At 36.1% G+C, this 12,759-nt stretch overlaps 1 protein-coding gene across 1 annotated transcript in view; it reads left to right on the top strand.

Moving 5' to 3' along the window:
- Nucleotides 1–12,759, top strand: part of DNAH14 (dynein axonemal heavy chain 14) — a 258,985-nt gene that overhangs the window by 34,128 nt on the left and 212,098 nt on the right. Inside the window, exons 8-10 of the mRNA XM_031438276.2 lie at nucleotides 3,299–3,437; nucleotides 7,360–7,491; nucleotides 12,484–12,731. Of these exons, the coding sequence (XP_031294136.2) occupies nucleotides 3,299–3,437; nucleotides 7,360–7,491; nucleotides 12,484–12,731 (519 nt within the window). The remainder of the gene's footprint in view (nucleotides 1–3,298; nucleotides 3,438–7,359; nucleotides 7,492–12,483; nucleotides 12,732–12,759) is intronic.

Genomic DNA, 12,759 nt, shown 5'->3' with positions numbered 1-12,759 from the left:
ATTGTGGCTTTAATTTGCATTTCCCTAATGACTAATGATGGTGAATATCTTTTCATGTGCTTATTTGATGACTATGTATCTTCTTTGGTGAAATGTCTTTTCATGTCTTTTGTCCACCTTCTAATTGGATGGTTTGTCTTAATACTGTTGTGTTTTAAGAATTCTTTTTATATTCTGGATATGATTTCTTTGTCAGATACATGGTTTATAATATTTTCTTCCAGTCTTTGGCTTGTTGTTGCTGATTGTTTTTTTAATGTATAATTATCTGTTTAGCATCCACTGCATGCCAGGCATTAGGCTAGTAATTAACTTGCTTCTTGAAACTATAAACTATTTGGCCTCACTGCTTTACTGACCTTAGTGGACTTTAATGTAGACTTGGGCCTTTAGTCAACTCCTTCCACTTGTTAAAGTGACAGTCGTTGCTGCAGGGGTGGCTGGAGCAAAAGGTGGAGCTGAGGGGTTGGAAGAAAGGGGGTTTGTTGCTGGTCATTAGTTTCTTGTAGATAGCATATAGTTAGGTCATGTTTTAAAATCCATGTGCCAATCTCTGTCTTTTAATTAGTGTATTTAGACCATTTATATTTAATCTAATTATTTATATGTTAGGACTTACATTTGCCATTTTATTTTTTGGTTTCTGTTTACTCTCTGTTTTTTGTTTGTCTGATTTCTTCTTCCTGCCTTCCTGACAGTTATTTGGACATTTTTTAGAATTTCATTTGGATTTGTTTATAGTATTTTTGAGTGTATCTCTTTGTGTAGCTTTTTAGTGAATGCCATTATTTTAACATTATATATACACAGCTTATACAGTCTACTGGTGTCACCATTTTCTTAGTTTGAGTTAATTGTAGGAACTTTACCTTTATATCCCTTTACTGTCCCTCATTTATAATATAATTGATCATTTGAATTGCTATTCACCTTTAGATGTTTGTTTTCTCTTGATGCTTTCAAGAGTTTTTCTTTTGTCCTTATTTTTCAGAAGCTTGACTTTGACGGATCTGGGTGTGGTTTTCTTTGTCTTTGTTCTGGTTTGGCTTCTTGAATCTCTATGTTAGTGTGTTTTTTGACAAACTTGGCAAATTTTCGTCCATTATTCAAGTATTTTTTTCAGCCCTGAAAAATAGACTGAAAAACCTCATCTTCTTGTAGGACTGCAGGCACAAATGCTAGATTTTTTTTTTTTTTTATAGTCCCACTGGTTTCTAAGAGTCTGTTCATTTTTCTCAGCCCACTTTTCTCTGTTGTTCAGAGTAGATAATTTCTGTTTTTCTGTCTTCCAGTTCACTGATTCCTCTGTGCACTCCATTCTGTTATTGAGCCAATCTATTGACTTTTTTTTTGAGTCATTATATTTTTTAATTCTAAAATTTCCATTTGTTTCTCCTTTATGGCTCCTATTTCTTGTTTGACATTCTATTTCTTTGCTCATTACCACCCAGTGAAGATGAAAGTCCCAGCTCCCTACTCAGCTTTTCCTGAAAACCTTCCATGAGGGCCCTAGGGGTGTGTCATTGCAGCTTGTCAAGGATAGAACTTGGTTCTCCACTTGGCCTTTTTTTACTATGGTATTTGACTGGAATGGAATGGCTATTGTTTAAAAGTTTTCTGTCTTGCTAGACTATCCCTTTCCCCTTTAGCTAGACAGCAGGCTTTTTGTCTGCACCTGTTGGCATTTCCAGATTGCTGGTTTCTTCAACTCCAAATTTGGGATATACGAGGCAAAAGGGAACCTGGGGAACTTAGCACCATGTCATTCCTAGTCAGTTTTCCTTCTCTTCTCTACCTTTCAGTGTCTCCTTCATGGTTGCTTTATGTAAAATGTCCAGAGTGTTTAGTTGTACTTAAGTCGATGAATACTGAAGGATATATCTGCTCCATTTTCCTAGAAGCCAGGACCTGAGTTTTAATATACTTCTGTGATATATTTTCTAATATCTAGCAATTCTTTGTTGCGTGTGAATAAAGTTTTGGAGAATGTAATTAGTTTTCTATTATAATAAAATGAAATTTGTGAATTTCTCATAACACCTGTACTTGATAAGTCATTAATTGATACATTGTTTTTCTCTTATCAGATCTTGCCATTACAACTCAACTTTTTTTCACATTTTCCATGCTTATAATTATTTTTCTAATGCACCCCCCATATCTTTGTACCTATGTTAAAATGTACAAATAAAATTGAATGCATTTTTAAAGGAAAAAAAGAAAGCTTTAAACAATGCTAGGTAATGTGAGTTCATTACTTTAACCTGAATTTTGATTATCATTCTTTTGTTAATAAATACCAAGACTGGGTTTGCTTGTTGTGACATCTCACTTTCTGGGATGTGCCGCTTGTTTTTAGTATGATCTCTCTTCCTCTGTATAGTAGATGCTTAGAGGAATATCAGACATCCAGGAGTAGTTCCATGTTATGTGAAGCCTATATAATTTGAGGAGCCCTTCTTTAAGATAAATAACAAGGCTTTGAAAGAGGTAGTGCAAATAAAGAGTCCATGAAGCTTAAGCTTCACTAGCTTCCTGGTATATAAAGCTTTTACCTGTAAAATGGGAATACAGGAAAAAGCTAATTGTATATTGTGAGATGACAACCTATAAAAATCAGCCACCTTTCAAGGAATCAATGAAGGGCAGAGGGCCCCTTCCTCTCTATACACTGTTGCACAGAGAAGTTTGCTTTTCTTGATGCAGTTTTCAAGGAGCTTTATCTCTTCTATTCTGCTCTTTTCTCCTCCAGTTCTGCCCTTCTACTCTTTCCAGTGTTGTAGGCAGTAATTTGTTTCATCTTTATGACCATGACCAGACTAACAGAAAGCAGCAGAGAAAAGAAAAAGCCCCAACTTCTCTATTTTGGGCTATAGGGGGTTGAAGAATATAAGAAACATTCTCCAAACAGCCCCTAATCTAGTTAATTTTTTTCCTGTAATTGGATAAAAAATAAATTGAGGAAATTTATTTCAATTTAATAAATAGGGGACTATAATTCCTTTTGGATATCACTGCCTACTGTTTCAAAAATTAGTGGACTCAGTGGCATAACAGAATAACATCATCACTTGTTTCCCTTCCTATTTTGTTCCACCCCCAGTACCAAAACCTTGACTGCAGCATCATCAGCCAATCAAAACCCAGAATGTTTAGTAATCTTTATCAGTATCATTTAAAATGTGGTAGATGTAATACGTATTAACTATAGACATATGAAATAAATTATACTAGTTACCTCTAAATTAATTTCATTCTTTTGAATGAGAGATAAGTCTGGAAATTTTTTAACTTTCAGGTCATTTTTATATCACCATCTTTTTTTGGCTGATGAGTTATTTCAAGGCTGTTTGCTTTATATAAGAGGACTTTGTGAAGAAGCAGTTAGTCTCAAAAAAGATAATGAAGATAATCCATCTGCCATATGCCTTGTAAAGGTAGGTAGAAATGTCTTACTGTTAGACAATATTGTTATATAGAAAGTAGGAAAAACAAATGGAATTTTAAATTCAAAGGAATTCGGATTTCTGGATCCACAGTAATCCATCCCTATGAATGACTGATGTTCTAAAATACCTTAAAAGAACATTATTCCACTCACTCATAATAGTTAACGACATTCCTTAAATTAATAATTAAGGAATAAAAAAATATCTTCCATGCGTTTAACGTATGTTGTTATGAGGCTCTTAGTTTTCTTCAAAACTCTGAATGTTCAATATTATTTGTAAATAATCAGTTAGCTCTGATACACAATATTTTGTTTGTTTTTGGGGGGAGAGATAATTAATTTTATGTATTTATTTACTTTTTAATGGAGGTACTTGGTATTGAACCCAGGACCTCATGCATGCTAAGAACAAAGTCTACCACTGACCCATACCCTCCCCACCTCTAATACATAATTGATGGTCACCAGCTATTCTTCTCTTAGTATGGCATGTCAGGAAGTTGTCATAAGTTGCCACTCAGAGTATTTGGTTAAATTTATGTATTCTTGTGTTCCACAATTCTAGAAGGGATGACTTCTTAATGAATAATTTAATTTGTATAGAACAGTTCTTCCAAAGAGGTTAAGTACATAGACCTATAAATATTAAGTGTTTACTATACAGTTGAACAGGATTCCAGCAGCTTTTATTTCACTTACCTGCTATGTAAGGGAGACACTGAAAGTAAAACTGATAGCCATCGAGGTGTAGAAAGAGAAATGGTAAAAGGGCCTGGACAAATGATAAATTTGACAATCAGTGCAAAAATTAATTGTGTTGACTATATACATGTAATAAGATTAATATTTGTAAACAGCTTATTTTTAGAATCAGTTATGTATAGGGACTGATACATAGTAGGTCCTCAAATAGTCTTTCAGTAAATAAAAGAATTAGTGAGGAAAGATGAGTTAATCACTGCTGATAAAGTATCATTTGTATAGTTATATTAAGAATACTAATGCTTCAAAATGATTAAATTCAAGTTAAGTAGGAAACATGTCACAGAGGAGTATTTTTGATATGGTTTTAATGTAGAAGGAAATTAGTTGGGCAGCTATGATATGTTGTTTTATGCATGACTGAGTGACAGAATTTATCAATTAACTTAATCATAGGTGGCAAGGCAAAGGAGACTTTAGAATGTCTTTGAAATCTGTGAAATGCTTAATGGATGTTAAAGCTAACAGTGACAGAGAAGGGATGTTGTAGACCTTAGGCCATATAACCTTTCCCCCAGAACATGAAGCAGAAGGGAACAATCCTCTCCAGACAATATATAATGTGTTAATTATCTATTATATGCAAAATGCAAAGGAGATGGATACAAAGTAAAAAACAAATCTGCTATTTTCAGTCTGCTTACGGTTTATTGAAGAGAAAATTCTTTACATATAAAAATGATATCTAATTCTAGAAGTAGTCCCTCAGTTTTGCTAATCATCATAGTTAATCAATTAGCAAAATCTAAGGCAAGGAACATTTGTTTGCAAATAACACTTGTAAAATAGTCATTCCACAGAAATTCAGAGGAAGCAGAGATTAGCTGCCTTTGGAGTACAAGTTAGGGCATGCTTCATGAAGGAAGGGTATCATGAGCCAGGCTATGCTGGATTTGAATAGCCATGGGGAAGGGGAATAGGGCAGTTAAATAAGGGACATGAATTTGTGTAAAACATTCAATATACATTTGATTTGGAAGTTAGGTTAGGTTTTGAACATCAAGTCTAGTATAAGAGAAATAAGGGAAAAGTAGCAGCTGAACCTGCCCTTAGGGCAAGGGTGCTTCTGGTGGGAGTTGTGAGGACAGCTTGCAAGAATGGGAGTTTCCAAGACTGTCTATGGAGAAGCCAGTGTTGGAGAGAGAACAGAGATTCATAGCCAGGAGAACTCAGCTGGATCAAGAAGCAGATGATGAGTTGTGCACTAGGACTGAGATGTTATGCATAGCTGGGGAAGCAGATACCAATGAAGATTGGTAAGGAGGTAAGGAGAATAAAGCAGGGTTTATGGGTGCATATGATAGCATTGTTTAGAAGCTAATGCCATGAATGAAGTTCATGAGTGTGCCAGTATACACTGCTGGGATGAAAGAACATCTTTGCTGATTGGCGGGAAAAAAGCACAACCTTAAAGTTAAGAATTATGTTTTATTTGGTAGACGTTCTGAGGACTCAAACCCGGGAGGCAGCCTCTTAGATAGCTCTGAGGGACTGCTCTGAAGAGGTAAGGGAGGAGGCGGGGATATATAGGGGGGTTTTGCAACAAAAACCAGGTGTCAGAACATCAAAAGATTGCTGTTAACTAAAGAAAATCAGACATCTTAGGTTAATGAGTTTAGGACTTTTCTATGTATGGGAGGATGCAAAGAGTCTGGGCTCTATGAAATCATTCCTTTGATTTGCACCTTAACTATCTAGGGCTAAGTACCCAGCTTTTCTCCATCCTGAATCCCTTCAGGGTGCACAGCTGAGGGTGGCTGCAGTGGCTGCTGGCTTGATGGCTGCAACATCCTTTTGTTTTCTGACTTGGCAAGCTGCATTCTTCATCCACACCTTTAAAGAAACTGGAATGTTTAGAAGTAGCAGGGGAAGCACATACATGGATTGTTTTATATACACTTTCACTTTTAAATGACAAAATAAACCCTAGAGAGATTGTTACATATGCAAGGACACATAACCAGCTAAAAGAGTCCTGGGACTTTTGATTATGTTTCTTATTCAAGAATGATTATTTTATTGGGCAGTATTTTGAGTGCTTAATAAAAACATAAATTTCTGTGACCCATCCCTTTTTGGGAGTAGTACAGTTAGTGGGGCTCATGATCTACATTTTTAGCAAGTCCCTCAGGTGATATATATGCAGAGTAAACTTTGAGAACTGTTCTTAAAGAACAACTATTAACTATTGAAAGTTGCTGAACATGCTATTTTAGGAAAATTAATGTGACATTGGTTTATGGGAAAAACTGAAAGTGAGGAGATACGAGAATTTAGAGATCAGTTACTATAGTACTGGAATAATACAGGTGTAAGCAATAAGGACTTCAGTTGGCAGTGAGATCAGAAGGGAAGGTTTTTGAGACTTATTTTACTGGAAAAATCAGGACTTGGTAACCAGATATGAAACCAGGAGAGAGAGCACAGAGTTAACCCAAAATTTTAATGCCAGAGCAGTACTTTTCAATCCTACCTCCTCTATTTTTGGAGGCATATATTTATAAAGTATAGTAGTATACTAGGGATAAAGATGTCTTCATATTTATTGATGAAAATCTGTTTTGGCAAGAGAATCAACACAATTTGGGAAAAAAACAATACTGGAAGGAGGAAGAATGATGGGATACACATGAATGGATGAAACATATGTCTGTATTACTAGAGAGTTTAGTTGATGGAAATTTTTCTGTGCTGGATTCTGAATAAATTCAGAATGAAATTTACTTTAGTTTAATTATTTAATTTCAGCCTCTTCATTCTGCATTTAGTGTTCATGTTTTTAAGTTTTACAAATAATTGGAACTTCAGAGGTGAAAGGAGTTTTTAGGATTGGTGAGTCCCCTGAGTTCCTAGGTATTTCAAAAATATATTCACTCTTGAATTTTTCTGCTTTGGCTTAATTTTAGTTACCATTAAAATAGTGTGTTTTCCTGTCTTCTATCAAGGTTTATTTAGATTTAACTATGGATGTTTGAATTTGAAGAATGTGTAATGCATATAGTAATATAAAACATAATGTATAGAAAGCATAATGTAAAAAAAGTACAAAATACACTCTTTATGACATGAAACAATAACCAAAATATTTCATTTTTGTAAATGAATTTTGATTTTCCAATGCTGAACATTTACTGTCATTTAATTAGCTGGATAGGTCTCGAACATACTCTCTAGATGAATTTTGTGAAGAACAGTTACAGCAGGCTATCCAAGCATTGAAACAACTTGAAAATATCATGGATAAAGCAATTTCAGAAGTGAAAATTACAATTTTAAAGGTACATCTTTGATTGTATTCTCTCTATTTATCATTTTTAAAGTATTGACTAAAACAGTTGTTCCAAATTACATCCCTGGAAAAGTGTTAGAAATGGGCAGGTAGAGGGACAAAGGTGGTTAATTAGCCAACCAAGTAGATACATGATTTCTCTAGGTGCTATGTAGAAGGCAAATAAATGTGTGTGTGTATGTGTGTGTATGTTGCATATATATGTATATTTTTGTAAATACCTTCAATGTGCTTAAACTAATTTAAGCTGACATATATAAGGAAACATAATTTGTTACAAAGTTCACAGTGTTTGTAAGACAAAAAACTCATATTCGGGAGAAACATAACTAGATGAGACAAAACTTTCCTAAGGAGTTTATAAAAAGGATTCAATAATACAATGAACAATGTCCTCAGAGCATTCTTACACAGTGTGCTATGACTCATTTCACAGGATTATTTTATATAGCTTTGCTGTATAGGGAATGACAGTGCAAGAAAGCATAATTCACAAGTGCCATTTGATGAGGGATTGATACATTATCATCTAGTTCTGGACTTGCTTCCTCTGCTGGTTTGAATGAATCCAGCTGGACATTTGAGGCTCTCTGGAGCAATGAGTATACTGTGTCTCCTTCAAACTATTTTCAAATATTATTTCACTGAATTGAACTTTTGATCGATACTGGGTAGCAATGACTTCAAGGCTTTACTTGAAGTATTTTTACTTGATAAGAATATGAAGTGCAGCTATTTTTTTGTCAATGAAATAAAGCCTCTCATTCCTTATCTTATTCCTTATAGTCTCCCTAACCTCCCTAAGCCCAGTCATATGTAGACAGACTTTGGGTCAGTTTAGCCAAGGACAGTATAAATCAAAAAGGGACTAATAAAGTATAGTCATAGTTATTTTACTTTCTTACATTTAGCATCACCAGGATTGATCATGATTTTTATTCTGTTTCTTAAAGTGGTGTATCACATTGATCAATTTGTAGATATTGAACCATCCTCGCATCTATGAGCCAAATCTTTTTGATCGTGGTATGTGATCACTTTAATGTATTGTTGAAGTCAATTTGCTAATTCTTTGTTGAGTATTTTTGCATCTATGTTCATCAATGATATTGGTCTGGAATTTTCTTTTTTGTCATGTCTTTGTTTTGTGTGTGTGTATGTGTGTGTGAGATGTCTTTGGTTTTGGTATTAGGATGATGCTGGCCTGGTACAGTGAAGCTTTCCTTCCTCTTCACTTTTTTTTGAGTAGTTTGAGTAGAACAGGTGCAAACTCTTTTTTTAAATGTTTGGTAGAATTCACCTGTTGTGAAGACATCTGGTCCTGGACTTTCGTTTGTTGGAAATTTTTGATTACTGATTCAGTTTCATTACTGCTAATAGGTCTGTTCAAATTTTCTGTTCTTCCTAATACAGACTTAGGAGAGTGTAAGTTTTTATGCATAAAGAATATGCATTTCTTTTATTTTGTCCAGTTTGTTGATGTGTAATTGTAGTAGTCAGTTATAATCTTTGTGTTTCTGTAGTGTCAGTTGTAACTTCTCTTTCACTTTTGATTTTATTTATTTGAGCCCGCTTTTAATCTTGATGAGTCTGGCTAAAGGTTAATTTCCTGATACCAGCAAATTGTTTATCTGTGTTTTTTATATCTCTCTGAGCGTCTTTAGAACAAGTATTTTGAATTCTTTGATAATTCCTGTATATCCATTTCTTTGGGCCATTGACTGGAGGTTTACTGTATCTCTTTGGTGGTGTTATATTTCAGTGATTCTTCACAGTCCCTCCCAGTAGCCTTGTGTAGATGTCTGTGCATTTGAAGAAGCAGTCACCTCTTCCAGACTTTGTGTACTGACTTCAGTAAGGGAAGCCTTTCACTTGTGGATGGGGCATGCTAGAACATCTTGTGACCCTGGGTCCAGTGGTACAGGGTGCCAAATGTGGGGCCATGTGGAGGCACTGGGTCCTGGGTGGCAGTGTGTGATGTCTCTCACCTCAGGCCTCTTAGGACAATAGCATCAACAACTCTATGGTCCTTGGCAAGTGCTATGAGGGTCCACAGTGGCTGCAAGGGCTGTTGATGTCTTAAGTGGTACCTCCGGGTCTAGAGGCTAGAGACCAAGACAGGCAGTCATGATGGCCAGAAATGGTGTGTACACACTTGGCTGATAGGACCATCTGCAGGTGCCTATGCAATGGCAGGGACCAGTTGGAGACACACATGTAGTGGTGAGTGCCAGACAAGCAGCAGTGGCTGGGCCAACTGTGGGTACACTGGTAGCTTCTGGAACCTGGCTGTCAGTACTTACTGCTGTGGTTGCTGAGTCTCACCACAGGTGCATGGCAGTTGAGGCTAGTAATGAGGGTGAGGCTGGGTGCATGCAGATGCTTAATTGGTGAGGTAAGTTGCAAGTAGGCACAGTGGTACAGGCCAGTGACTGAAGACAGGGCCTGATCCAGAACTAGAAGCAGCTGTGGAGGCCCTGGCTATTATGTGTACTCTCCTGTGAGTGCAGAGTCTCTCTCACACACACCTAGGGACTGCGCAAGCAGTGGAGTTGGTGATGAGCATTATGCCATCAGGTGCAAGTGCATAGCTGGAGGGGCTAGCCCTAAGTGTATGCATGGCAGTGAGGGTCAGCCATGGGGTTTTAGTCTGGCATTTTGCATTCAGGTAGCTGTAGAGGCATGGGCTGGCTCCTGGTGTGGTTCCTGGACTCTGGCAGAGACAGGGATGAGGAGAGGTTGGGGAGGAACTTAGGCATCAGTGAAATGCAAATATGTGTGGCAAAAGCTGGTGAAATCTGCTGGGTGGTGGGTTACAGCAGCAATGCTAGCTGTTGGTTCTTTAGTGGCAAAAGCTGCTGAGTTTGTCTGTCAAGCAGGTCACTGTGAACTGCAGTTTTTCCTCCTGCATGGCTGCTATTGGCAGTCCCTGTTTTTCTTCCTTGTTTAGCCATCTGTACATCTCAGCTTTGCTGGCTTGTTTGGGTGAAATCAGAGACCTTTGTGCAGTGCCCCCAAATCTGGGGAAGCTGGCTGCTCATTCTCCTCTTCCTATCCTGGCCAGAGGGACTCTTCCTACCAGAGGAGTTCCCTCTTGGCACTGAGCAAAGCCAGCTTGGGGTGGGAGGTGGGATGATGCAGGAAAACTGAAGCTGTCTTATTTCTCTTTTTGTGCAATTATTCTCAGTTTTTTGTTCCACCGTGTTGCTAAAATTTCTTAAGTGGACTTAACTTCCAGAGCTGTTTTTGTTCATCGATAGCTGTCTAATTATTGATGTTTGTTGTAGGGCAGAAGCTAGGTTACCCTCACCATTTTGGATGAATTATTTAAACTGTCCTGAGTCTCACTACTTTGTGGCCAAACTCTAGGCTATTGGTTCTCAAGTAGGCTGCACACTAGTATCACCTGGGGTGGGTAGTCGATATTGATATCTGGGATCATCTTAGACCAACAGAATCAGAATTTCTGATAGTAGAGCCCAGACAGCACTATAAAAGCTCCTCAAGTGAATCTAAAATACATCTAGATTGAAAAACATTCTTCTCAGCAATGTTTGGGACTGCCTAGTTCTGGAAAAATACAGCACAGGTATAGAACTGATGGACTGGAAACCAAGAGTCACCATCAGTGACGTAAACCTACAGTCAAAATTGAGATATGCCTGACCTAAAAGTATACCCTGTGATGACAGAGAATATGTTAGCCTCTCAAATGCCAGAATTCCCATCAGCCTCACCAATATTCAGTAAAAAGACCAACATTACCAGGCTTGTCACTGTATAATTTTGTACTAATATAGTTATTAAGCCATTCGAAGCTCTGCTTCACCATTTTACCAATAAAAAAACATGCAATATGCACATAAAATTTTCTAATCATTGAAAAGATAACCTTTCCAATAAAAACAATACCTATTAATAAAGTTAGCATGCCATTTATCAAGCCCAGTGTGACTCTGCCCATAATTGGTATAGAAATCCTGTCTTTTTCTAGTCTGGTTTCTTCAAGCAACTATTGCAACTATTGTATCACTAAAGAACTGCATCACATCGGTAAATCATTCCTCCAGAGAGTCAACCAGTACCGTAAAAAATTTTCCAATTTGGTAAATAACTGACCCAATTAATTTTTAAGAAGAAAATAAAATGAATAAAATGAAACATGAAGAGAGGCAACATAAAAAACTAATGCAATTATGTTTTTAAAAATTAGAATACAAGTTGAAATGGATGATGACTTACCAAGTATTTATGTATCAATGGAGCAAAACATAAAAAACCCGAACAACCAAAAAAGAATGAAAATTGGAAATATTTTTAGAATTTTTAAGTCCCCTCATTAATAAAAAATGTTTGTGTGTCAAAAAGAAACCATTTTGAGTAACTTCAGAATTATTTTTAGAAGCACAACTTAGAAATGTTTAGTGGTACCAGTAATACCAGTAATTTTTTATTAAAACATGTCTTTAATAACTTACTGAGTCATCTTGAGATATGATTATATTATTAAAAAAATAAAACTCTAACATCAAATTTAATGAATTCAAGTTTTTTCTTAATTCTGTATTTAAAAAATTCTGATTGCTATAGCCTAGCGTCAGGGTGACAGCATTGCACTGGGTTTTAGGAAACGTTACATTTAAACTTGGCTCTCCCCTACTGGTAACTCTTAGTGTATTTGAGGAGGGTCTCTCTAAGTAGACGCATGTTGATATCATTAGTATGTACTTCTTCTTTGAGTTCCATAAACTTATCTGCTTATAACTAAGACACCAAACTTCATAGACTTCATAACGCATGAGTTGTTTTCTTTTTCTTTGACATTTAAATACAATGTTAAGCATGAAGCGAAGTCTTAATGAAAGTTGTTGATAATGTTTAGTTCAATACATTATTTAAACTAATAAAATACTATAAATTAGAAATTACACTATATTAACATAGGAAATGATCACTTGTCTCTCAATTTATTGAATTTTAGGTGGCAGAAAAGAAAAATATTAAAGAATACTTTGAGTCAAACCTCTCTGAAGACACAGCACATTTCAAGCTGCCTAAATATCGACGCTTATTAAAAGTAATTTTCAAGTTTCTAATGTTGGTTGACTATATGTTTCAGGAACTCATCCGTCAGCTAATGAACACTGCAGTCACACTACTTTTAGAATTATTTGATAATTCTGCTAAAATGTCATTTACAGTGGAAAAAAAGAATGAAAGTCTCATCAAGTAAATCACTTTTTTGCATTATAGAAGG

The sequence above is a fragment of the Camelus dromedarius genome, chromosome 21 (genome assembly GCF_036321535.1).
Source record: "Camelus dromedarius isolate mCamDro1 chromosome 21, mCamDro1.pat, whole genome shotgun sequence".
In the NCBI taxonomy this organism is placed as follows: Eukaryota; Metazoa; Chordata; class Mammalia; order Artiodactyla; family Camelidae; genus Camelus; species Camelus dromedarius.
Note: the sequence above shows the minus strand (reverse complement) of the source record. Positions and strands in the feature narration are given on the sequence as shown.